The 27,569-nt window shown below is 40.0% G+C and overlaps 2 protein-coding genes across 5 annotated transcripts; both read left to right on the top strand.

The window, feature by feature from the left end:
• Positions 1-212: 212 nt before the first annotated feature.
• On the top strand, positions 213-21,876 carry zak (sterile alpha motif and leucine zipper containing kinase AZK). 4 transcript variants are annotated; one of them, XM_041056458.1, is made up of 20 exons: positions 213-376; positions 2,030-2,219; positions 3,160-3,247; positions 5,841-5,942; positions 7,083-7,148; positions 7,273-7,301; positions 7,965-8,102; positions 9,612-9,698; positions 10,371-10,445; positions 10,544-10,650; positions 13,161-13,296; positions 17,151-17,195; positions 17,286-17,316; positions 17,437-17,576; positions 17,706-17,768; positions 17,860-17,949; positions 19,886-20,002; positions 20,160-20,234; positions 20,417-20,567; positions 20,725-21,876. In XM_041056458.1, the coding sequence occupies exons 2-20, from the start codon at positions 2,061-2,063 to the stop codon at positions 21,444-21,446; spliced, it is 2,421 nt and encodes an 806-aa protein (XP_040912392.1). In that variant the 5' UTR covers positions 213-376; positions 2,030-2,060; the 3' UTR covers positions 21,447-21,876. The 4 variants fall into 4 exon arrangements, with proteins under 4 accessions (XP_040912392.1, XP_040912395.1, XP_040912394.1 ...); XM_041056460.1 differs by lacking the exon at positions 213-376 and adding an exon at positions 3,938-3,969 and having other exon boundaries at positions 2,187-2,219; XM_041056459.1 differs by lacking the exons at positions 213-376; positions 2,030-2,219 and adding an exon at positions 5,514-5,720.
• Positions 21,877-22,724: 848 nt separating this feature from the next.
• cdca7a (cell division cycle associated 7a) lies at positions 22,725-27,136 on the top strand. The gene is made up of 10 exons (XM_041056496.1): positions 22,725-22,808; positions 23,769-23,912; positions 24,013-24,135; positions 24,249-24,452; positions 24,576-24,653; positions 25,655-25,846; positions 25,934-26,062; positions 26,158-26,307; positions 26,387-26,523; positions 26,626-27,136. The coding sequence occupies exons 1-10, from the start codon at positions 22,788-22,790 to the stop codon at positions 26,657-26,659; spliced, it is 1,212 nt and encodes a 403-aa protein (XP_040912430.1). The 5' UTR covers positions 22,725-22,787; the 3' UTR covers positions 26,660-27,136.
• The last annotated feature ends 433 nt before the right edge of the window (positions 27,137-27,569 follow it).

Raw genomic sequence — 27,569 nt, 5'->3', positions numbered from 1 at the left:
TTTTAGGCTAAGATGACATTGGGGTCCACGACTGGTCCGCAGACCACATATTGAGCACCACCGTCCCAGGACATTTCGACAAAACAACAGCAGAGCACTACAAAGTGTTGTCCCACTTTTATCCAGCGGGCGGAGCTGTTGTCATCAGTATGGTGAGTGGAGAGCAGTCAGTCAGTCGGTGTTGGTCGCTGCTGTGGGAAGTTGTGCAACCAGTGAAATCTGCAGCGAGTGAGTCGAGAAATCAACAAACGTCACGAGCTTTCCCGGAAACTCACCCTTCTCCGATTTTCTTCCCTGAAAGTTTATCTTCTGCCTGGTGTGATCTGCACCGACCGGCGTTCTGCTCCGGAGCCTGAAACCCTCACACTTAATGTCGGTATGTATGTGTTTTACAATGTCGGAGAGTGAGTGTAAAAGTTAGACACAGTATTCACATGCTGGGAGCTGACAGCATCCGTATCATTCAGACTGCCTGTGCTGTGGATTAAACACTCATACCAGTTGTTTTTAAAATACAGTACACAACAGTGAATAGCTGTGTAGGTGTACTGCTGTTTACAGGCTGATGAGTGTGGTACATATAAAGCAGTGTGTGGGAATGGTTTCTAAGTGGAATTATAGCACGACCTGTCATAGTCATATCATTACATATAGTAATTCACATTACTTTCCACTGTAGTAGTAAACTGCGCCCTGGGCTTTTTCAGGTGTGGTTAAATGTTTGCAGAGCATCATTTCTTTTTGCAGTTTTACCCCAAGAGGCATGACACATATCTATCATGCACTGTAAAATCAATAATGAGTATTTAAGATTGTGTTAGCAACATCTGGATGTCTTTGATTTAATATAACCTTGCTGCTGTGGCTGTTAGGATGGGAAATAGAGGCTGGCAGGTCACCTTACTATCTGCTAGCTTTGTGTGATTTGTTTTTCATTTAGTTTTGATTACAGTAACTACCTGCAGTTTGACATATGGCTATCAGGCCGTTATTGTTGCGGTGCTCAGAGCAGTGTTTGCTATTAAGTGAGAAACTGGCAGGAATGAGTGCGGGAGTGCTACCATATCCCAGTAACCCTGGCTTCTTGAGTGGATGGACAATACTGGGGGGCTGGCCCACTGAGCAGATTGCTGTGAGGCTAAGTATAGCATGAATACAAGTAAATCAGCAGAGAGCAATGGCTCCCCTCTGTGACAATGGAGGCATTTCCCGCTGGAATGGATAGCAATCCCAATGAAGACCCAGGTAACAGCCTTTTAAAAGCTGTAATTGCTCAGCTGTAAATGGGAAACCTATGAACAATAACAGAGCCACAATTTCCTGTAATGAATTATTTCTTTACAAGATGCTTTTATGCTGTTACAGACACACAAAAGGATGTAATAATCAGTCTGCGTGGACTCCAGTTTGGGCGCATTATGCGCCTCCTAACCCTGGCTTACACAGATACTGCATATATGGCCTTTACACAGATAGGAAGAGGATTTTTTAAGTTGAACCGATAAAGAGAATATGAGGGGCTCTCTAGGTTTTTGTCTTGAAAGATTCAGAGACAGATTATTGCTTCAGTTTATTTTTTTAGTTGCTGTCTCTGCCTGTGGCCTTACTTGTACAGAACACAGTAGAGCGTGCTGGAATAGTCTTCTGACTTTGGCTGCTCGATCACAGCATACCAGGCATGCCGTCGTCCTTATACAAACAGAGTCTGGACCCTGAGCTCATTGCTTACTGGTACTGATGATGAGGACCTGTTTGGGAAAAGAGAAGGAGACAGAGGATGTTGAGTAAAATCAGAGCTAAAATCAGGAATATGACACTGACACTACATGCAGAATCAACCAATGGCACAGTGGCCTCTTTTGGGTCATGCTGGAGTCCGATCTAACCTGCAATCACACTCACAATTGGTGGGGTTCAGAGCGAAGCTGTTCTTTGAAGTGTGTTGCACCGGAGGAACAAGCTTGTTTTACCATAGAGGACTTTGTTGAATGAACCAGGCTTCCTTCCCTTCCTGTGATCCTCCCTGCAGAAGCTGAGTTGGTGCTGAGTGTCATTATGAGATGTCGTCTCCAAGTGCCTCCTTCGTGCAAGTCAAGTTCGATGACATTCTTTTCTATGAGAACTGTGGCGGCGGCAGCTTCGGAAGTGTGTACCGAGCCAGGTGGATCTCCCAGGACAAAGAGGTAGCAGTGAAAAAACTGCTCAAGATTGAAAACGAGGTAGGAGTCATAATTGCCTGGGCTTTTCATATACTTTTTAATTGTCAGTGTAGTAATCATTTTAATTGCTACCCCATTTAGCAGGATGTGTGGTGACTTCTGTACCTATCACTCATGGTCATTATACTCCCCCACTCTTGGAAACGTGCTGCAAAAGAAACATTATCGCAAAATGAAAGAATGTATTCGGCCCAATTGCAGAAGAGACTGTTCTTGAAATCACTTTGAAAGCTCGGCCTCATTGTCTTAAAGACAAAAAAAGAATTATCTTTGAAATCTTTTCAGTGAATTCCATTTACAGGCTCGTGATAGGATATTCAGAAAATCATTCATCATTTCTTTTATAAAATTGTAAAAGATCACAGATATCCATTCAACTTAACTCAAGTGTTGGAGAGATGATTGTTCAGTGAAAATAATAACGTAATCCTTTCACATTGAACCAATTGTTCCTTTAATTATAGTGTTTGACTACAATTAAATGAATTGGTTTTGTCAGGTTTCTGTTCATTCTTGGAATGGTGACACATAAGGCTTTCTGGGCCAGTATATTATAATAATATGTCTTTATATACACTCTTCTTTATTTTTTAACCATGATAGCTGCATGGCTCTTCAGTCCATCACTTTGGTCCAGACAGATATATCTCAACAACTATTTCATTGTATACAAACATTCAAGGTCCCCAGAAGAAAGGTCATACTCAGTTTGGTGATCCAATGACTTTTTCTCAGGAACCATTGGGTAGTTCACATTTGTGACATGCTAATTAGTAAATGCTAACACTTTACACTAAGATGGAGAACATGGTGAACATTGTAGCTCCTCCATATGTTAGCGCAAAGGCTGTAGACTCTTAGTCTTGTTTCTTCAGACACTTATATAATGATTTGCGTTCAGTATCCAGTCATATTTTCTCCTTGTCTGTTCATTGCTCAGGCTGAAATCCTCAGCGTCCTCAGCCACCGTAACATCATTCAGTTTTATGGCGCAATTGTTGAGGCTCCCAACTATGGAATCGTCACTGGTAAGTTTTTTTCAAATGATAAATCATTCATACTGACACGACGATGCATATGGTGCAGCAGTGTGTCTCAATAATAAGCGGTATACAACAGTGCTACTGGACTATATCATGTTAGAAAACGCAGCAGCTGAATCTGTTTGCACCAGCTGCACAGTTTACTCAACAGTGAATGCTGCAGAGGTTTCTATGGAAGCATTAGTGAATGCCAGAGGGTTCAGGAAGTGCACACATTGATACAGTAGTTGTGTACCCATGTTTTTCTTTGTCTGATTTAGAGGCTGAGAAGAATAATGCACCCTCTAAAGCTCCTGTAGCCGTGGACTGTCGAAAACAAGGGGCCCTTGATGCCTCTGCACAAACTTTCATCTAGCAGGAATGTAGAAGTTATCCCGTGGAGAGGACATTTAAAGTCCCCCTCAACTCAAAAATGCATTTTGCTTGGATGTTTGAGCTTCACTGTGCAGAATGATGTATGTACAGAGTCTGACACTAGAAGTCTGTCGTCTCATTCGTCTGGGGGGGTGAAAGTTTTTCTGTGCTCACCTTAAATCTGAGTACATGTGAGCAGGATTTTGAGACATCGCAGTCTAGCAGTTAAACAAACAATATCGGCATTCATATATTCTAGATTTCTCAGTGAGGGAGAGGAAATAAGTGTGAATTTTATTTTTATTTTTTGTTCACCACCAGCTGAAAGTCCACGAGGGAGCCCTCAAGCAGCAGTAAGAGCTCAGCCCACATGTAGATAGGAAGTTATAGGCTTCTAACATGTTTACTCACTCTGCATCAAAGGCTGAACTTCTTAGCCTCTTGGTGTGAACTAACAAATACTATTTCTGTGTGACTTTGCCATTATAAAAAGGTCTGTGACATTCAGGGATTGCTGCATGTTTGGGAAACCTAGCGACTGGCCGTGGTTCATATAATTTTAAGGTCTTGTCAATTCTGCCACAAAAATCACTCCCCTGCCAGGAAAACAGTAGAACACTGTGTGAATGAATCCTTCACATGTGACTTTACACAGATGATGAAATTCAAGGGTTTTGCACTACTATATGTTCTCATGCTGCTAATAAGCCAAAACAACTGAAACTGATTCTTTCAGATTCTTTCAGTGTAATTGTTGTGTGAAAAGTTAAGAGTACTCTAATAAAAGAAATGAAAAGGGATTTCTGAAAAGAACCAGAAATCATTCACAGTCAAATGAAAGCATTTGAAGTTTTGATCACTAAATTTATAGTTTTTAGAACAATACTTGCAGAACTGCATCTGAAGAATGGAGAAAAACGCCTGGCTCCTCAGCAGCAGCTGTAGTATTTTGCATCTGAGAAGAGAAAGGTTTTGTTGTCAAGGAGTTGGTTGGTGTCTTTATTTATCAAAGCAAAATCTAATTAGCACAAGATACATGACAAGTGTTTATGGCCATCCTGGCCATGCCATGTCCACATTCATCAGCTCAGTTATAAATTTCCCGTGTTTGTTGACATACAGCGTCAGCAGCCCGGGCACTTCTGACTTTCTAACAGCCAGTATCTATCACCTATATGAGAGGCCTGTTTGTCTCTGTTGACCTGCAGGAGTTTAACGATACCTGCTGTCACTCAGCGCCCTCATAAACTTAATGAATTAAGGTTAGTTATTGTTTTGAATTAAGGGTACATTTGCCTGTTAGATTAAGTGCAAGACTGTTTCAATTAAGCTAATTAAAACTCTTCTGTGGCATGAAACTAATTCACTCTATGGACTAAAATGAAAGTGCAGTTTACAACAGAGCTACAAGTCATATTATCTATGGAATGGGGATGAATGTAGTACAAAGTACAGAAGCAGACAAAGGTAAAGTAAGGTGAACTTCGTTGTTCGTGTTACTGTATTTAAACCACAATTTCCACATCTTCTGTCAGTCAGCCATACAAAATTTAGATTCACAAGAATAGAAATCATTTGGACTCCTGTCTCTGTGCCTGTGCATGTTTACATTACTGTGTTTGGTCATGATATGCACATACAGACGTTTCCTGCTGTTTTAGTTGGCATGATGAAGCTTGATATTCCACAAGATAGCTTATTACTACTGACAGCAAAAATGTTGACCTGCCAGTTCTGCATACATCTCGTTTACAAGAGCTTCATCAAAGCTTTATCACTCATTAGACTCTTGTGAAGAAGGGTTTATCAAAAGGCTACATGTTTGTCAAGGATGTGTCCCACTAGAAGTGTATGAAACCTTTGGAAACAGCAGAAAGATGATTCTTTTGTGTTGTAGAACTGTCCTGCCCTGAGGGAACAGGAGAGTGTTCACTGTGATAAATTGAGATCATCTACAGCGACAGCCCAGTGACAAGAGCAATCTGTAAACAAGACACTGTCAGCTGGCTTCCAGGAGTTGTCTAACAGAGTTTCAACTATCAACTATCTCACATATTGCACTAATATGTGTAATGTAACACCTCAAGAGGACAGTTTTGTCACTGTAAGACATTTTACCAACACTAATTGTCACTCTATACTTTTTCCCCAGCTGTCTTCATCTGCGTTTTGATATCAGTCACCCCAGATGATACAAACTCAACATAATCACATTTATCCACAGAGTATGCCAGTGGTGGATCGCTGTACGATTACCTGTCCAGTGCTGAGAGTGAGGACATGGACATGGGACAGATCATGACATGGGCTGCAGACATTGCCAGAGGTACATGTGACAGTTATTTATCACTTTGATTATATTGGTGAATAATCAAACTAAAGAGTAATCTTTACTTTCTCAGGGGTAAGTCACCAAGAGCAAGTTTGACATGACAACATGTTATTCTTGGTTGGATGATGATAAAGTTTATTACAGGGTAGACTCCAGGTCCCACACACACACACACACACACACACACACACACACACACACACACACACACACACACACACACACACACACACACACACACACAAACACACACTATAATTCTAGTGTATCTGGAAAAACAGCTTATTTAATCACACTATTTTCAGCCCAGTTAAAGAACGTTTTAATTTATGTTGAAAATTTTTATATCAACGCTTTATGAATGAAAAACAGGCTGTGTTACTTGTGTTTATAGCGAATTATTATGATTTTTTTTGGATGAAATGTGCAAATAAACAATGTCACCAATGGCAAGAACCGGAAGAAATTAAGCCTGAAACTGTTTCCTACCTTCTTCAGTGGAACATTTTCTGTTTCTGTTAAAAAAAGCCAACTTAAGTTAAATCTTCCTTTACTTTTCCTTAATGTGACCCTTAAAAGATTTGCTATTTGCTATTTACCCGAAATCCAACTTACATACATGCTCAGTTTTATTCCATTCAAAATAATATAAATAGATTGCCACTCTAGTATAAGATTTTAAGAAACAAAACTTTCCCTGTTTTCTGAATTTTAAACAAGTTTCAGATTGATGAGTGACTTTAGATACAATCAAACTGTGCTGAAAATGATTAAACACGATATGTTGTCCATCATACACATTTGTCCATGATGTAGTGTCATTTGCATACAAGTGGAACTGTGTTTAACTTATAGAACTTATAGAACATTCAGTCTTTATTTTCCCCATTAATATTTAATAGAATACATTTCTACTCAAAGCAGCTCTAGGTGTCCCTCAGCTCATTGCTTCGCTATACATACAGGACCATGAACAACTCAAAGACGCATTACATTCCCCAATTCATTCACAAGTAGTGTGGGGTGAGAAGGATTGGCATACAGACATGTCAGAGGGACATCAGAAGCACAGTGTACGCTGTGTGCGTTTGAAGTGATCTCCCCCTGAAAAACATCTCTTTATTTTCTCTTCAGGGATACACTATTTACATTCAGAGGCCCCAGTAAAGGTGATCCACAGAGACCTGAAGTCCAGGAATGGTAACAGATTTGATTTAACAGCATGATTTTACCATATCAAAAATTTATATTATTTTGTTAATGCTGGATATTCTATGTGACTACTTGCTTTTGCTAACCTTTAAAACCTTGTTTTCCCTTTCAGTTGTTTTAGCTGCAGACAAAGTTCTCAAGGTAGGTTTTTGATATGACTGAGTTTAAGCTGTTATTTACCTACAGTATATGGACACAAGAGGGCAGTGACTAACTTAGCATGTACAAGAAACCACCTACAGCATCAGCTCTGTGCCTTACTGCTAAGAGAAATAAGATTTATCAAAACCTCATGACAGAATAGGGCTCTCAACAGTAGTTTGCCTTTTATTTATTTGATAGAGTTTGTATATTTATGAAAAACTATTAAGTTATTTATGGTATAGTATTTATGGAAAACTATTCAGTTACTCCAAACATATTTTGAGGCCTCTTCAGGAACATTCTACATTTATCTGATGTATTGTAGAGGCACATGCTCTGAAATGAACCAAGACCATAGTGTGCCAGTTTGCGTTTGCCTGTGACACTGCAGTGATGAAAATAGAAAATGACTCCAGGCCTGACTGATGTGATTACAGTACAATAGAAGCCCACATTAGTTGCATTTACTACCACTAGCATCACCACCAGATGCAGACGCTCTTCTCTATCAGTAGAGAAAAGATCTACACTGCTGGTTTGATTGGTGCATGTTAAGTATTAACCACATAAAGTACATCAGTCACAGGAGGCCATGGATAACAAAATAAATATTTTGATTTAGCAGCAAAATTAGTCTCAGTTCTGTTCTTATGTCCTCAGATTTGTGATTTTGGGGCTTCTAAGTTCTTGACCCACACAACACACATGTCCTTGGTTGGCACATTTCCCTGGATGGCCCCAGAAGTGATCCAGAGCCTGCCTGTGTCTGAGACTTGTGACACTTTCTCCTATGGTGTGGTAAGTGACAAGAAGGAAAGGAAGCGGAAAGTTGCACACTCAACTTATTAGTCTGATGCAGTATTTTTATTTTGTATAGCTAATTGTTAATTGTTTAGCACATATTGCCTTATGACAGGATAAAAACCAGGATTCATCAGATGCATTGTGTGTTTGATGATCAAAAACAGTTTTTTGAACATCCCTGCTGTATCTGCAGATTATAACATGATGAATTCATGATATAAACAATGAAATACTCACATTAGACTGATTCTTCCTAATGAAAATATTAACACATGGATATAAACATAGAGCTTGTAAGTGTATGCTTTGGAAACCCCTTGAAAACAAGATGATACAGCTTAAGATGTATATCCTGATATAATAAATTTCAGTATGCAGATTGTGTAAAGCGAAAAGCTTTATTATAATTGCCGGGCACTGACATACTAGAATTCTGACAACTTTGATAGAGCAAAAATGGACAAGAAAAGATAAATAACAAATTTGGCAAATTTTTTATGTACATATTATTGTGTAGTTTGTTCTAGAAAGGAGACAAGTATTTTTTTGTTGTCTGGAGGAGCTTGGAGCTCCACAGATGGCTTACAGTTGTTCTTCGTTAATACATGTACTTTATATATGAATATTATTCCAAGTATTATTTCTGATATTGTCCTTAAAACTGTTATCAGTGAAAATAAATGAAATAGAAACCATCACCAGCTACCTTCAACCAGCTTAAAAACCTTTCATAGAAGAGTAAAGTGAAGAGTAAAATATGCGTTAATGAAAGATTATGTAAAATGCATTAATGAAAGGTTATGTAAAAATTAGGTTTCTTCAGGTCTATGCAAGACCTTACAAGATAAACAGACAATGTTTATGATTGCAATGAGCACTTTATATGCCAGAGTTACTGCAAAATGATTGCAGATTTAAGTATGCAGTTTTCCCCCTCAAACATGTTTACGTCTGACTGATTTCTATAGTGAAATACATACATGTAATGAGAGGCAGCTGGCAAGAGCAGAAATGCAAAAATAAGGTACACATATACAGTGAAATAGCTCTTCTCCACCTTTTCATGATCTAATTTTTTTTGAGATGTCAGTGCAGGTTGTTATTCCTGACGCCGCTGAATACCAACTGAAAAGAACCTAGATTTTTAAGCGAGCACTGTTATTGTACTTCACAAATTGCGGCAGCCTTTAATCAGCGTTGGAAATCTTAAATGAATGTTTTTATGTGTTTTGTATGTTGCATTTGGTCTCCACGAGTGACTAATAAGCGTTTTTACATTATATGAATGCACATGTTATATATTAGCAGATAAATCATACTTACCTGCTCAGCACTATTTATACATCTCAACCTCTGTGCTATGAGATCGTACCATGTGGCAGAGCTAAACAGCAGATCCTTGGCTGTTATGGCAGTGCATATACATACATACATGTATATTTACCACTTTACAATATTGTAAATTTGTTGTTTACTGACCTTAGCTTTTGACTTCTGTGACAGGTGCTTTGGGAAATGCTTACCCGTGAGATACCTTTCAAAGGCCTGGAAGGATTGCAAGTGGCCTGGCTTGTGGTGGAGAAAAATGAGGTACTATAGTGTGTGGTTAAAAGTGACCATCAGAACTGAGGAATCATTATTGTCCTGTTAATTAAACCTTCCATCACACTTCCGTCACGATTTAAGTCTCATCACAGTGTGATGAAATTTATATGTTGAAAAGTTCCTAAATACGTTTTTATATCACTGCATTTTATTCTCTTTTTTGTCCCTGGTGAGGGTTGTAGGTGTGAATATAATAATAATATCTTGTTCATAGCTAAATAAACATTGACTGTACAAATGGACCTGTGGTCAATTTTGTGCGAGTAGCGTAAGGTGACAGTTTGCTTTACTTTCTGTCTGAACACACCTTTAAGCTCACTAAATACCACATTACATGTGTACAAAAACTGAAGCATAAAAACATCAAGTTGAAAATTTAAGGGGGGTTTTGTGTGGTGCCATTTCTTAACTGGAAGTAATTACATCCTATATTCTTGCGGTCACCATGAGGAAACCAGTGGACACTCCTGGACAGAACTAGGCTTGTTTCCGGACAAACTTGAAAGTGGTGTCAATCTTCTCATCTAACTCTCTGCAAGACAGTGATTAAGCACATTTTCCAAAATGTTAAGCTATTCCTTTGAATCAGAACCCCTGCAGTGTAGTACCGTTCGCTAACAAGCAGCTCATTTTGCCAACTCATCGTCTGTGTTTCAGAGGTTAACCATCCCAAGTGGCTGTCCTGTCAGCTTTGCTGAGCTCATGAGGAACTGCTGGGCGACAGAGCCAAAAGTGAGTCATCCACAGAGTTACATTAGCATGTGCATGAGCAACATATGTATGTTTTCATTTGAATCACATACAGAGGAAATTATTTTATGTTCATTTAGGAAAGGCCAGTGTTCAAGCAGATCCTCTCTACTTTGGAGTCCATGTCTAATGACAGCCAACTTCCTCAACAGTGCAACTCTTTCCTTCACAACAAGGCTGAATGGAGGTAATGTGATCATCCATTCTCCAGCCCCTGTAAATGTATTTATAACCCTCTTTTTTTTTCACCAATATACTGCCTCAGCCTAAGGAAATGTGCAACTGTTTTCAAAGAATGATGTGGAAATGTAGCTGATGGGGGCCATGAAATACAAAAAAGGACTTGAGATCGTGCATATAGATCTTTAATAATTACACTGATAGCTACATAAAGGCATGAAAACCTCCAAAGAATCATCCATCTGGATATACTTCCTCTCTTTACCCATAAGGCCCTAAAAATAATCACCATCTTTTTCAAGTAGAAGTGTTTAATTGGCCTGTATGAGCAGCTGGAGGTTTGGTGATGTTCAGCACAGCCTGAGTCTCAGCTGTTACTTTATTCTCTGTCTGCCTCTCTACGGGGCTTGTCTGTGCTCTGAGGTTTTTCCTCAGAAGTTGTGAGAGTGGCATCATGTCCAGGCAGCCATCTGCAGGTGGAGCAGGTTAAAGTAAATCTCAGTGCTGGAAAACAGAAACTGAGAATGTATGACTCAGATAGAAACTCTCCTTTTAGGCCAAGAGGTCTGATACTATAATCTTAACTAGCTGAAAGTGAAAAGTGAGGTTTGTTGTTGATCGGAGCAGGAGGTAGCTCTATCAGAAATGGTAGAGAGATGTTGTGTTGGGAAAGAGGAGAGTTTAAACGTGATTGTTTTGCTCAGGTAGGTGATTGTTACTCAGAAATAGAAAATATATAGTGCAGGAAATAGATGTTGGAACAATGCGTGTTTCTGATTCTTTGTGACTATGTACTACAGCTCATTCGGCTCAAGATGAAAGAATGACAATGAGGTTAAAGTGCTGACTGTGGGTGTTTAGATCCATACTGGGTGCACAGGGAAGGAATCATAGCCTCCTTTACCCTTGGACGGTATGTACCTAATAAACAGAGCTACAAAAACTCTATAAAAGGTATCTGATGGAAAAAGCCAACTAGTTAAAGCTGAGAGTCATCACTTTAACCTCCTAGTTATAATGTCATGTCAGTGTCCTGCTGCTTATATTACAATGTACATTTTACTGTATAGAGGTCAAATGCCAACCAGTAGCTTTGATAATGTACCACTCCAACTGACGCTACAGTTTCAGCATATGTCATGGGTTGTTGTGTGGTAACATCATTGTATTAATATCCTGTTTTATGTGAAATTATTTGGGGATGAAGATAATATCAATAGAGGCACATTTAGTTAAAAATCAAAAATGAAAAACTAAACAGAAGTGTCCTGTTGCACAAGTTTGAACATGCCGATGAAGATTAAGAAGGGAGTTGACATTTCCTTCCTCATTTTGCAATTGTCTGGAGAAATTAACGAAAAGAGAATTGTGTTGTTCATTTCAAGTATAGATGCACTGGAAAGTGCAGTAGAAGGGACATTGTGAAAACAGTGAAGGGCACAGGGTGATGTGAAATGCTGAGAAAGTTTATCAGGAAAGTGGGAACTGAGAGAACTAATATGTGGGATGTCGAGTAACAGTGGAAGTTGTTTGAGGTGGGAAGCGTCAGGGTGGAGGAACCAGAGGACCGCAGGGAGTAAGGATGGGCCTTCCTTCCTGGGAAGTGTGGGATGTGTTTATGAAAAGCGAGTGTGAGAACTACATTTTTGTTGGGCTGAAGCTCTGCATGGATTTCCATAACACACTGTGCAGCCCCACCTACTGGGCAAAACAAACTTACTCAGCATGACATGTGCACAAGACATTGTCCTGTCCTTGGCATTTGAAGCATCAGAAACAGCCTAAGCCTAACAACCTTCTGCCTGCACGGCATCACTGGGTTGCTCTACAGAAGATTTTTATTTTGTTTTGTCTTTATAATGTGTCACTTCTTACTGTCCTAGTACTCCCACTGTGTCATTTATCTGGTGATATTCCATGCTTTTCTTACTGTCAACAAATCCTGTGAAAAGACCAAAACTACAAATGAATTGATCCTAACAAGTACCTTCGGTGCAGCCAAAGCCTGACGTAGCTTATTGCTCTATGCCATAGACCTCCATTGTTGTTCAAAAAGTAAAGTAACCTCTTAAACTCTAGTTACCTGCCAGGGGTTTAGTCAAACATTTTTCAAACCCACATAATGGCATCTGAAGTTCCAATGGAAATCCCAAAGTTTCTTAAGTTTCCAAAAATTCCATTTAATGGAATGATGCAGCCATGAAAAAAATGGTATTGGGTTTGAACATTTGTAATCTGTACTCATTAATGCACTAAATGTGCATTATTCTGTGAATGAAAAAAGTTCTCAACAAATGAACAATTTACTTTAGTTAGAATAACATTGCTAAAACTGTCATCGTCCAGCTGGTTTAGTACGCAAGTTAGTCTTTTTTGGAAAACATATATTTGTGACCCAAAGAGATATACTTCTTTAGGATGTGCTTAGGACTAAGTGCCACAGACAGGAAGCTGGAAAGTATTTAGTGACTGAAATTACATTGTTGGTTTTGATGTTTTTTGTGCTGTATACTGAAGGTCTGAGATTGAAGCTACTCTTGAGAGACTTAAGAAGCTGGAGAGGGACCTGAGCACTAAAGAACAGGAGCTGAAGGAGCGAGAGCGGCGTCTAAAGATGTGGGAGCGCAAACTCATCGAACAGTCCAACAGCCCGGTGAGTTCCTCACTGTCCCCTCTTCACCTTGGTTCACGTTGTCCATTAGGACAGCAGCCATGCACTGTCAAGTGGTCACAGCTGCAGCAGCACCTCACTTTTACATTGCTCTTCACATGTGTATTTCCTAGTTTCCTCACTTGCATTAAGACAAGGACAGAATTTTCCCGATCTTTCTCTGGGGTGAAGTGGAAATGGGACAGCAATGAAATGAAAATAAAAAGCATGGAATGAGAGGGAGGGGGAAGCGCATTATGAGATGGATAGTAGACATCATTGGCAGTACTGCATTTATATGCAGTGTAGTGCATGGCTGCTGAACGAGAATTTGTACCATGATGCACAGAGTGAAAGCTGCATTCCAAGAATTCATATTGGATTGTGAGCATCCAGTCTTTTCACGGTTTTGCTGTTTCCTTTTTGCATGCAATGCAACTTCCCTAACATCACACACACAACACTATATTACATATTATATAAATTATAATATAACCCTTTGAAATATAATGTCAGAAACTAGTAAAAAAGATATACATAAAAATATAAATATTCTAATTTCCCAAAGGCCATTGTGACATTTTCAAATAGTTTTATTTAATCTGACCAACAGTCCAAAACCCCAAAGATATTCTTTTTACTACTGTAAATAACAAAGAAAAGCAAAAGAAAAGCATCAAATCTGCACTTCTGTGAACTTAGAACCAGCAGATATTTGTCAAATACAATCAGTAGATTATCAAAATATTTAGAGATGAATTTTCTATCAGCTGTAATTGGTCCAATTCTCTTTATCCCTCTTTTCACTAGTGTTTCTGTGATACACAGTGGTTTATCTCATCCAGCATGGCACAATGGTGCACAGTGCAGCTATCTTGGAAGATGTCACTCAACCACAAACACAGTTTCTATTGTATGACTTTGAAGTAGTCAACAAAACCTTTGAATCAAGTGCACTGGAATCATTTCCTGTGTTTCTTTTCTTTTTCTATCCTACCTTTACTCCACTCCTCTGCTCTGTTAACGTCCCTTTACCTTCTTGTTTTCTGAATCACATCTTGTTTTTTGGGGTTAAAATTGTCCACTTTCCTTATTTACACTTTACTTTGTGGATTGAAACTGATTACTTCCTTTTCTTTTCTATCCTCTCTTTTTTCTTTTACCCCTCTGTCCCTACTCTTCACCTGTCTCTGCCTCTCAGCTCTTCTTACCTGTGACAAAAAAGATAAGCGCTAAGTCGTTCTATCAGTCAAAGATGGAGGAATCAAACAGTTCACAGATGTCGTGTCAGATCACAAACTCCAGTAACGAGGAGGTGAATCTGCAGTCCGTGATGAAAGGCTTTGAGGACTTGTTTTCCGTGGACTTCAGTCAGCCTGTCCTGCACTCTGGCATGCAGGTCAACATGCAGGCCAAGCAGAACTCCTCCAAGTCCAGCTGTGTCAGAGAAGGACACAAAATCAACATGACTCTGGGGACGGGACCCTTCACTTGGTCTGACGACAGTGAATAAACCTCTCCGATGTTTGGTGTTACCACAGCTACATCTGTGAAATACTGTGACCACACTTAATACATTATTGTTGTTGTGGAAGCACTACTTCAAAACTAATTTCTCACTAAGTCATGTTGATTATTTTGTAATTTCAATAATCATTACTTAAAACGTGTAATGGTGTACTATTTCTTCTGCTTTGTTCAAGTTAGATTCATGATGTAAATTCAGTAATAGCTCGATGTAGCACAGAAACATATTATAGAATATATTTGAATCCCTCCACCTATGGATATTATGGATGTCATTTACTGTATGCCTAATGTACTGGATGTATAGTGCCATGCTGTGAAGAAAGAGCCACATGAGCCAGTTGCTTAGAGAAGGCCAGGCTTTTATGATGAAGTGACATTTTGCTGACATTAAGATTGGCCAATTTGTTCTGGATGTGGTAGAGTGCAGTTGTTGAGACGCAGTCTCTTACCAAGATGAGAAAGTACATGTTTTTTCCTCTGACTGACCCAGGTTCAAAACAGCAGGAGAGGGATGGTGTTGTGCAACTGACAGTTTCATTCTCTCATTTTATGTTTTAACTTTCAAGACAGACTTGGTCCTAAGGCCAAAAAGACTTTAAAAATATAAAATTATTTACCATACTAACATTTCTGCACTAGTGGCTCAATCAGAAGTCACTGTTTTTACCAAAAAGTAATATTAATTTTACTAGCATAATCACATATTTTACATACAGGATTGCCCTATATAGTCTAACCGAATATTAGCCTCAAGACCTGCACTTTACAGTAGAGAAAATCGTATTAGCATTAGTGTGCAGTTAGGTATTATGCTTCATCTGGGGGAAGGACATGCTTCCTGGAGCATAGCCCATTAAATTGTCCTCTTCGCTTGTTATCATCAGTCAGTCTCATGAGGATGTAATCCTCTGTATTCCTGTGTTGTTGCTTGTTAGCTCCCTGCCATGAGCTAATATTCCTATTCAAACATTGCCCATGCTCTTGTGCCATCAGGCCCTAGAGATATTAGACTAGATGTAACAATTAACACAGACCTTCACCAATATTTACATTTCCCTGTGTGAAATCGGGTCACTTTGGGCATCCTGAAACATTCAGCCTCCACTCTTGAGCTTCCACTAAAATCATACAGCTTGCAGCTTTTTGATGTGATTTATTTTCCTGCATCCTTCATTGTTTTGTCAATAAATCAGTTGTTTCCAACTCTTTCTGCTTACCTGTCAGTCTTAGATTAATTGTAGTACTTTACATTTTTTAACATATGGTTATGTAAGGACAAATGTATCACGAGAATTGTTGTATTACCACAATTATTACCAAACTGTTTATAACACAGAACAGAGCATGTCTGAAGCTATTTCAAGAAGTTTGTAATATATTTTTTTTCTCTAGGCATTTTTGTTGAGCTTTTTCTTGTGAGACTAACTTCATACCATGTGACTCCCAGTATGCATGGCCTTGTTACCCATCATCCATTAGTCCACATGGGGGCAGAATTGTGTGAACTAAACCCAATTCTAAATCTTTTTTTCCTGCAGATTCTACACATATCATAAACACAAAAAGTGTGCCTCCATTATAAATTTTGAGATGTAGGTACCTTTTCTCAACAGCATGCAAAGGATCTTTATGAAAGAATCATGGCAACACATCTGTGAAACACAATACGCTGCTTGAAAAGTGATTTAAAGTCACTCCAGTGAGACTTTGGCAGTGGCAGAGTGTTTCTGAATCTGTTTACTTCCGAACTGCAGCACTGGAGGAGGCGGAAAATGCTGCAGGGCTGAGTGGCTTTATGAGGCAGCAGGCTGCACCGAAATGTATGGCAGCGGCTGTCTGTTGAGTCTGGCTTTCAGTTCATAATCCAAGCTGTTTTCAGATGTCGTGGGAAGAAGACAGTGAATGGGGATCACTCGTTCATTTAGTCGTCTTTCCAGTGCAATTTTCCATTGCATTATTTCTGTCATTACACACCAGTCTCATGATCACAATGATGAAATCTTTATTTTGGCTGGCAAGTTTCTGCCTGATTACATTTAATGAGCAATAAATGATTTATCATTCAAATAGATCACATTAGATCAGTCAGATGGACATTTCGGTTTGGTATAGACCATTAGAGGCAAGTCTTATTAATCACACAGCACAATAACCGGAAACGTAATGGCTCTGAAGACATGGAAAACACGGCTATTTTCCATTTTAATAACATTTACTTAAGTCTTGTGATTTTTACTTTAAGATCTGTGTGTCATAAATACACACAATGTCTGTATCCATCCATATTCTGCTGCTGTTACATCTATTTGTCTTGTGTTTCTGTGTAGTTGCTGCCCACCCTTGACATCTATGCCTGGACTGAGGAGCACGTGGTAAGTATCAGTGTATTTACTGTACCTACAAACTTATGTATGAATAAGATTGCAATTAAAAACTAATCTGTAACTATTTTATTTCTTCAGTATTTCTGGATGCAGCAAATATTCAGTGCAGGTTTGTTCGTTTACTTTCTAGAGTTTTACACTGTAAGATAATCTATATGACTTTGACACCTTCAGACACTTTATTTGTTCATTGTTGTTTAAAAACTGGTTGATTCATTTTCTGCCTCAGGGGAAGGTACATATGATATTCAGCTGTACGCTGACCTGTTCAAAGAAAATCACATCACTGGACAGAGATTGCTATTGCTCACAGAAGCCGACATGCGGGACATGGGGGTCAAGTCCAAAGGTCATGTCATGCATCTTAAGGCAAGGCACAGTTAACCATTAACCACAACTATCCACTTTTTTTTTTTTACCCACATATAATTTACACAGTGAAGTCTGTGCTCATTGATTTTTGGAATTATAGTGAATTTTACATTTCCTCTTTTGCAGTGTGAAATTGAAAAGCTAACTAATGATTACCTTGGGTTCGTCCACTTCCCACCACTACTGAAGGTATGGAGTTTCTTCTTCATCATCAGGAAGTAGTTTATGGTTTTCAGTGCATGTGTCAGCCTGTACTGTACTGTACACCTTTTCCTCTCAGGATGAGCTGGAAAGAGAGGTGGGAAGGAGTAAAACTGTAAATCTGGAGCTGGTCTTTGGGTACCACTGGAAACCAGGAACAGGGAAATCTGTAAGTTTGCAGACACACACACACACACACACACACACTGACTGCATCAACATAGTCTGCAGCTGTGAGCATCTGATGAAGCTAATCGGCTTCATCAGATGTCCCTGATCTTCTAGGGCAACTAGAAGATCAAGGACAGTCACAAATAAATGTTCTATCTACTTTGATCATGGCTGTTATTAAACGTTAATATTTTCAATAAAGTTTAGTAATAATCATTACCTTGTAAATAGATGTACAGAATCATGTTTTTGCCATGATTGAATCAGTCTCCTTGTAGTGAAGCTGTACTGACCACTGAAGGAATCACTAGACATGAATAAAACCAGAAAAATAAACATTTCATTCTCAGCCATGTACCACATCCACCTCAACTTGCTCACAGCCCTTTGTTAGGGTCTCAAACTGTGGAGAAAGGGTGGCTCTTCACTTGCTGTTTGAATTTAATCAAAAATAGCCCATTTAGCCAGAAGTCATTTTCTTTTTAAAAGGCAAACGTTATTTAATCTTTCAGCTGTTCATTGTCCCATCATAAATAGTCCTCTTTCAGTGTGTTCGGCAGGGCTGAAACGAGCCTGCTAATTGCCTCCCATTTCTTCTGACATGTGGTGGTTTAGTGGGTAGAAAACACAGCAGGGAGAAGGAAACAGGAGGCTGAGAAAATGAGAGCTAATTATTTTCCCCTGCCTGGTGTCAGGTTCCGTGTCAGCCTTGTTTTTACAAACTGGAAGGTTTTTTGCACTAAATAAAACAAACCCGCACTGCATTTTTTTCTTCGCCCCTCTTTGCTGGCGATGTCATGGAAGCAGCTGCACTTCTCAAAGACAAAATGAGGGCCTGCGATTGTGCGGCCACCATCTGACAGCCACTGAGGGTCCCCTACTAATGAGGATATCACCGTGCAGCCAAGTGAAAGGTGCTGAATTATGTATGAGTTGTCATTAGACGCACTCGGGTCCTAGGCATCATTACCAGACATTGTTTCTGCTGGAGTGATTAGACTAGCATGGACCTGGGAGCCCCGGTGCGACCGTCCAGGGCCGACACCAGGCCAGCGCGGGGCCACTGGTGTGTTTCTGAGCCAGAGGCTTGCTGAAGCTTCCCCTTTGAGCCATTTCCAGTCCCTGGGGACGATGCAGGAGAGGGCGAAAGCTCCTCAGACGAGTGTGTTAGTGCCACTCCTCTGATGTCTTTCTCTGTGATCACAACACAATGGATTGGCCTGTGCTGTGAACCCTGTGTGGTTAAGCAGTGACCTGTGGCTTCGTGGCCGGCTTTTGGGGATTGGCAGAATCATTACTGCTTCGTCAGCGTTGGATATGCAGGAGAAGAGGGATGGGGAATTGTTCAGATTTGTGCCTCCTAGTGAGGATTTGATGTGTGCCGCATGCAGCAACTCACAAAAAAAAAAAAAAAGATTTTCACCCTTATCACCAGCCGCTTGTACCAAAAAATGAATCATCAACACCACTGAGATTAATAAATAAAGAAACATCAAATGTTTGACAAGGAATATTAGAAAGTCTGTGTAAAATGAATTGAATAATGATTTTATAAATATTACAATTCTCACTAAAATGGATATGGGGATAGTGGACAAATGTTTTCCATTAAAATATGTTTTCTGAATAAAGTGTTACCCAGTACAAATATTGCATACAAATTGGATTTGATATAATTACTCTTTCTTTACTTTAGTAATTTATTTTGTCATATTTTCATGTTATAATTTCTTTCCTCCCCCCTACAGTATGTGGCTCTGAGGCCAGTATCTTACCACTGCCATTGAACTACCTCTAGGCTGTGCTGTTGGTTTATGTACAAGAGCAACCAAGTTCCCCACGCAGAGTAGAGCAGTTATTATAACTTTTCTATAAAATCAGGTGTTGCCTCTGAGTGTATCACAGAATCTACATTATGCCTCTTTTCTTTCAAGGACTGCAAATGGAAAATGTACATGGAACTTGATGGAGATGACGTTGCAGTAACTTACATCAAAGATGTAATCTTTAATGTCAACCAACAGAATGTGGAAGTCCTGCGGATGACTAAGGTATCGTCAGAAATACATTTCTTCATCAAGTTATGAAACACATTGCCACTCAGGTTTTAATCAGTGCTCAATGTTGTCTTATCTAAGTTGTTGCATTTTACCCACAAGATTGTGATAGTGTGGTTTCAGTCAACAATCTAATGTTATTACAATGCAGCCACCTTTTGTGATGGATAAATGGATCGTTGGAATACAACAGAATCAGAGAGTGGACTACATAGTCAGCTATGAGGTGGGTCAATTCAGCAGCAGTGGGAGACACCTCACAAAACAATTCAAATCTACATATCCAGCCCGTTAAAATCTTATGCTTCTATGAAAATGCCTCTGAGGCAATCACAAACACCTGTGCAACACGTATTAACATTTTTGACACTGAATATCCTCAAATTCCCTTTTGACTTGAAACTTCAGGATGATGTCAAGTCACCAAAGACTACGAGACACAGCTGCCCAATGATGTGGAGTGTCAGTGGTAGACAAGACGAAATCAAGACTGTGGAGCTGGTCATTGAAACAGCATCGGTTAACATTGACTGTAACACCTGGGACAGGTCTAGCTCTGGTAATTGTTTAAAGTTTTGCTGTCTTTGTTGAGTTCCAACGCAGCAGTTTTCACTGCTGCTCTTGAATTCTCTAGAAATTTAATATAAGGTCTATATTTATCAGTGTAAAACACAAAACGTGCTCTATTTTTTATCAAGACTTATCTTCTGTTTCAGATATTGATCCCATATGGATGCACAACGTAAGGTTGAGGCAGATGATGACTCAGAAATCCCAGCAGCCGACTGCTGCTCGGACTACCTTCACTAGCTCGGATGCCCGCACTCTGCCTCAGTTCCTGTCTGCACATGAAAGCCAGGAGTTCTCTTATGCTGCAGCTGTGCGTCGCCCTTCAAACCGCCTCCATGTATCTCCCTGGAATGACTCACGCAGCTCCTCGCCAACTGCTAGCCTGTCGGCCAAACTCTCAACGCTCCATCTGGGGTCAAAGGGCAGCAGTCCTTCCAGCACCACGTCAGAGAGCACCTCAGAGAGGGAACGAGAGCGTCCACTCAGTGCTGGAGCACTGCATGATCACCGCAGAAACAACTACTTTGGCAACACATTAAATGTGGGAAGGGGGCAGGGTAGGGGGCATGCATGGACCAATACTAGAGGTAGCTATATTCATAATAAACCCATCAAAACCTCACGACCGCCAGGGAGGCCACGGTCCAATAGTTACAGTGTCACAGCACAGAACCGCCCACCCATGATACCAGGTATATTGTCTGTGACAGAAAACCCCAGTGAGGAAAAAGAAGGGGCCAAAGCCAGTGATGGAGGCTGGATCAAAGTGGAGCGACAGAAAAGATTACCACGTCAGGACAATAAACAAGTCAGAGGTCGACAGAGGAGAGGCGGCAGGGGAGGGCGTGGCACTGGTGGAAGAACTTAACATGGGCCACACATGAACTGACAGCTTCTCGTATGCTGAACATGTCACGCACTGAAAAGATTTTTGCATATGAATTGTGTTTACGTACATGCTCAAAAATGAACTGCTTATTTTAAAAGAGTCACACTGATGCTTATAATGTATATGCATGACTAAATAAGGTTTTATTTTTAAAAACTGGCTCTTGTCTGGTTAATATAAATGAGCCTATGCTCAGCATGTATAACTTATTATTAGAAAAATTGACAATTCGTTCTCTGTTATTTTATTTTCTTTCCTCCATTAAATGGCAGATGGCATCCAGTAATAATGTTGCATAAAAAAAATATATGACTCTATTTATCAGCGCAGTTTCTCACAAGTAACCAAATAAACTGTTATAATGCCATGACCCAAGGTTAAATAAAAATTTCAGACTCATTTCATCCAATCCACTCTCTCTGAGTTGCCTCTTTAGTGTGTCTCTTTTTGTAGAGTATTTTTGGCACTGATATATCACAGGATCGACTGATTCAGCTGTTTGGCAATGGTCACATAAACTAAACGTTATTTGCTCTGTTGTGCCCCACCCTGGCCTTGTTATTATGTTCTCCTTGGTACTTCAAACGAAACCACTTCCTGGTATTAACAAAAACATGTGGCCCCGTTTTTGTCTCATTTGAATTTTCTTGCCAGATTTCAGTGATATCATTCAGTTATTCATCTGTATCAACTGAATTTTTCCCATCTTCCTGTTTCAGTGCCTTTTTTTGCCAATGAAACTCCTTTTTATTTTTCTTCCTATTTAATGTCTTTATCAAAAGTAACCCACACAAAGTGTTAAACCTGAGAAAAGCTTCACGTGTCCTGTCTACTTAAACGTGCAAGTGACTGCTGAACTTGAATCTGAACACAAAGTTCAGTTTCAGCCTTTTTACCTGCTTAATAGTACTCAAGTTGGAAAGGAGTCAACATTTTGCCCGCCTTGTATGCAAATTGACGAATAAAAAATTCGCGCCACGGTAAAGTACGTGGAAGACACTCTGCTTTCGTGTCACAAATGACCCTTAACTTAATTCGTTTGTAAAGTTTGATAATTAGAAAAAAACTCGGAACATATTTTAGAATATTGATAACGACTTTTGGTGATTAATTTTACCTTCCCTTTCTTAGAGAAAGTACGTTATCTTGTAAAACTACGTGATTTATTTTATCCATCTTCCAGGACTTTCCGGTGGCGCGGGAAATGAACAGCGTGTGGGTTACATGCAGCTGCAGGACCTGCATTGTTCGCTGCAGAGCTGTTGCGCTGTGGATCTGTGGGTTTGTGTCTCTGTGCAGGAAGATTTGCAAAAGAAAAAGATGCCCTTCACTCGCTCCATGGTAAGAAAACGTTTTATTTAGGTAAAAAGAATAAGTTTATCCATTAACAGCAACTTTGTGTTTATCTTGTTGATAAAAAAAAAAAAGTTCATGTCATGACCACGTTGTACCAGTTAGGTTACCATTTAAATCCTACTTTTCCACTAATGCTGAGCAAAAGTAAACTCAACATTTAAGAGTTTGCTGGCTCGAAACATGAATATGTTTAGGGACTAAACTTGCAAAACTGAGCAGAGGAAGCCATAACTTTGTATATGACTAAATTAATGATGAGCTTGTATTTATCAGTTTTAATGTTATACCAGCCCTCCTGCTGCAACTTAGAAAAGTTAACAAAGAAGTCATAGTTATATTGAAATATTACAATAATTAAATCAAAATATGCATGACCCAGTTACCTACATTTGGCTTGTTTTGCAACAGGGGTGTGTCCCCTAAGGCAAAACTGAGACACTGGTCAGTCAATCGATTAAGTTAATCCACAGACTAAGAGAGAACTAAAGTTAAGTGGCAAATGCTTATTTTAATTAAAGTAATTCTTGAAATTTAACCTAAAACTATCTTATTCCAGTTTTTACACATTAATATTTTCTGGATTTGAGCTTCTATGATAGTGATGTTAAACTTAAAACTTTTTTTTTGCTTCATGCATTTTCTCAGTTTCTGTCATTTTATTGACAATATGATTAATTTAGAAATTGTTATTATAATTGTTGTTACAATTGTTATTATATAAATTATATAATCCATACTTTCAGCCCGACTTCAAACCATTTAAAGCCCAAAAAAATGAAGTAAGATCCTCTGATGCCATGTAACCATGTAGTTCGATTAAACCTCCTTCCATGTTCAAGGGTTATTGAGTAAAGACACAGAAATCTGCCTGACTTTACGGAGTACACTTTTGTTGGTGGTTAAAAAAGAGTCATATTTTCTAAACTTGCTTGTTATCTTTTGCAGAGACTGGCCGTCCATCCACCTCCATCCACCAGGATGAGTTTGAGGAGCTTTCGCAGCGTTCCTCTGGTTCCCATGGAGACTTCCTCTTCTTCCTCTGATGACAGCTGCGATAGCTTTGGCTCCGATGGAGGCTTTACAAATACGGTAACGATAAAATACAAAGTCTCACCATAAACATAACCCCATCAAATGGTGGTGAACGTGGAGCACCATCTGCAACTAATGCCTCTGTCTCTGTGTTTAGAGGAGCAGCTCAAGACAGATGAGGAAGATGATAGAGAAACCAAAGGTGTTTGAGGCCACATCAGAAGAGGATACATGCAGCGGGTTTGAGGAGGATGTGATCAACAGGCAGATGAAATCCATGGCAAGTTTTTTTTTTTTTTTTTTTAAAGGAAAAATACAATTGGGGAAAAAAAATAATTTCTTCATTTTGACACCACAAGCAAAAGTTTAACTGTAAATTGTATTTTCCTTCAGATCGTAGACTCCGAACCTCCGAGACGTGGCCGCAGGTCCACCGTCCTAAAGGTTGCTATGACTTTCCCCAACAAGGGGAAGCAGGGCAAGAAGAGGCCTGCATCTGAACCACTTCCTCAACCTAAAGTACTGGACCCTGACTCTGACTCTGAGGAGAACTTCATGGACAAGAGAGCCCTGAATATTAAGGAGAACAAAGAAATGGTACAATTTGTTGTATTTCTTTTTTTCATATTTAATTATTTCTGAACTTTGGGCAGAACTGCTGAAATTTCCTTTTTTCTGCATCTATCCTCTCATTCATTCATTTATTCATTGTACTTTTAGCTTGCAAAACTCATGGCAGAGCTGAACAAAGTACCTGGGCTCTTCCCAAGACGGATGGCAATGTCAGCTTCCTCAACGGTAATTTCTCTTAAACTGTGGATTCGCTGTTTCCAGTGGTGGAGGAAGTACTGAAGCTTAGTACTTAAGTAAAAGTACAAATATACTGCAAAACATTTACTCAAGTGAAATTGGAAGTACCACATCAAGAATCTTATTTAAGTAAAAGTACAAAGTACTCATACAATGGGTTGTCTCAGTGTCGGGCTGTGCCATTTTTTTTTTTTTTAATTACTCTATTGATCCCCCCTGGGGAAATTACTCTGCATTGTACCCACACAAAGTGAACGCAACACACACAAGCATGCACATGCACTAGAGACGCTGGGGCAGGGGGCTGCCTAGTGAGGCGCCCGGGGAGCTGGGGTGAATCGGTGCCTTGCTCAGGGGCACCACAGCCATGGTCGCAGAGGCAGGGGAGGGGCGTCTCCTTCACCACCACCGTTTATGCCTCTGCCTATGCCACTGCTCACAAGCAACTATACAATACCTGCTTAAATACGGCCAAAGATGGCTGTCTAATTCTGAGCTGGAGGGCTCAGGCTCACGCTCAGCCGACGTTGGCTCTGGGTTCATGTTGATGTTGCATGTCGTTTCTTCTTGCCGGAATCAGGCCAGTCCACCAGCTCGTGCTGCTACCAAACGTGTGCTCTGCCATCATTGGAGGTAATAGACCCACCTGATTGGTTGGCAATGGCAAACAACGCCTCAACGCTATCAGTCTATTTTTTTTATGTAAGATTTTGAGGAAATTATGTTCATAACATGTAACGAGTAACGGCATAAATTGTAGAAATGTAGTGGAGTCGAAAGTACAGATAACTGCTGCAAAATGTAATGGACTAAAATCAAAAGTATGCATTATTATTTTTACTTAAGTAAAGTACAGATACATAAAAAAATACTTAAGTACAGTAACAAAGTACAAATACTTTGTTACATTCCACCACTGGCTGTTTCACACACACCACTAAAGCAGGTAGTGGGCACTGTATTTACTGATGACATCTGAACCTCTTCAGCCCCGACAGGCACCTCGGCGGTCCATGGGAACCCCAGGAACTTGCAGGAGAAACCCAGAACGTTTGTCTCGACCCCACACACGATCCCGCACGCTGGTGGACGGACCCCCCAGCCCGCCTCCAGAGGAGGAGCTTGAGGATAAGTTCAGCCTGGTTCGCAAAAGCCGCCACTATGAGGAAGATGATGAGCCAGTAGGTTCTGCTTTTACATTGCAGTAAATTCTGCAGATATACAGGGAATAATCACATTCTAATTAACTGCATTTATTTCTTGTACAGTCCCGTCGACGTTCCTACAATGGTACCAAGGCCATCCCTCATGTGGTGCGGCCCGTGGAGGACATCACAGAGGCAGAGCTGCAGCTCATCTGCCAGAACGTGCGGGAGAAAGTTTACAACAGTTCCACTGTAGGTCCCACATTCACTGTGGAGATTTGAGCAGCTGCACATAGTTGTAAAGTTCTGTGGCTGAAAATAGTAAAACTTTTTTTTCTTTCCCTCAGGGATCCACTTGCCACCAGTGCCGCCAGAAAACAACAGACACCAAAACTAACTGCCGTAATCCAGAGTGTGTGGGCGTGAGAGGTCAGTTCTGTGGCCCCTGTCTCCGTAACCGCTACGGAGAGGAGGTCCGAGACGCTCTGCTGAATCCGGTGAGTTGACAAGAATTGTATTCAAAGTTGAACATGTATCTGTTGGGCAAGTCTGACTGATGTCATTGTTCCTGGGCAGGAGTGGCAGTGCCCGCCATGCAGAGGGATCTGTAACTGCAGCTTCTGTCGTGCCCGAGAAGGTCGCTGTGCTACGGGAGTGTTGGTTTACCTGGCTAAATACCATGGCTTTGATAATGTGCATGCCTACTTGAAAAGGTGACTGGAGCATTTGTAAATGATGTAAAATGTGTATACATTTTTTTGCATTAGGTTTAAGCTTGCTAACACGCAGATTTTCTTTTCCTCTCCCCTCTGCAGCTTGAAAAAGGAGCTGGAAGACGGTAGCAAGTAAAGTGTGGAGGAAAAAGCTGCTCCTGGACCTGACTGAAATGCCGCGTATCCATTTTGACATTCACAGTTCAAATCTTGTTCATAGTTTTTCAAACATTGATTGTGAAAGTTAAAATACCTTTTGAGCATTGACTGACATCTGGAGGAGGCACACACACACACACACACACACACACAGCCAGTTGTCTCCAGCTTAAAGCTGTCATTGTTTTTTCTTCTGTTGTACATATTTTCCTGGCTGTTCTCAAGAGCTGAGACGGTCACTGTTTGTTTGTAAACAAAGGTGGAACAAAACAAATTTTTAGGAAAATCTCTCAACCTTAAATTGTCCGAACAGCCCTCTGTTGTCCTAAATATTTTAAGATGATTGCATTGTTCTGTCATGTACATATCCCCTATTCCACCAATATGTCAAAAAAAAAGAAGAAAAAAAATCCCTTTTTATAGCTGAATCATCCTACCTGCCGCAAAAACACTTCAGACTTGTTGTTATGATCTACTATGTTTTACATTGTTTTAAATGTATAAATTTTACACAGCCCAAATGGACTTGAATTAGCCTCGAAGGGATCCATCTTTGTGCCTTTTTGCAAAATTATGCTTGTGTTCTTACAAGTTGCTTCAGACTTTTGTAAAGTTTAAACGTACAGGAAAAAAAACAACAAAATGTTAGCTTTGCTTGGTGTCTCCTGTAGAAATGGCCCAATGATCAGTGTGCTACTGAGGTGGTGCAGGTGGAAAGGGCACAGACTGGGGTCCACTGCCTCTTATTTCTAAACCGCAAGGGTGATATACTACAGCGCCTGGTTAAATATCCTTCATTAGATAACTGTCACTAATGGTGTGGAAACAATTAGCACACTCTAATGGGAATCTCATACCTGTAAATCATTTTATCCTGTTAAAGCACA

Source organism: Toxotes jaculatrix, chromosome 15 (assembly GCF_017976425.1).
Source record: "Toxotes jaculatrix isolate fToxJac2 chromosome 15, fToxJac2.pri, whole genome shotgun sequence".
Taxonomy (NCBI): domain Eukaryota; kingdom Metazoa; phylum Chordata; class Actinopteri; family Toxotidae; genus Toxotes; species Toxotes jaculatrix.
This window is presented reverse-complemented; position numbering and strand designations above follow the sequence as displayed.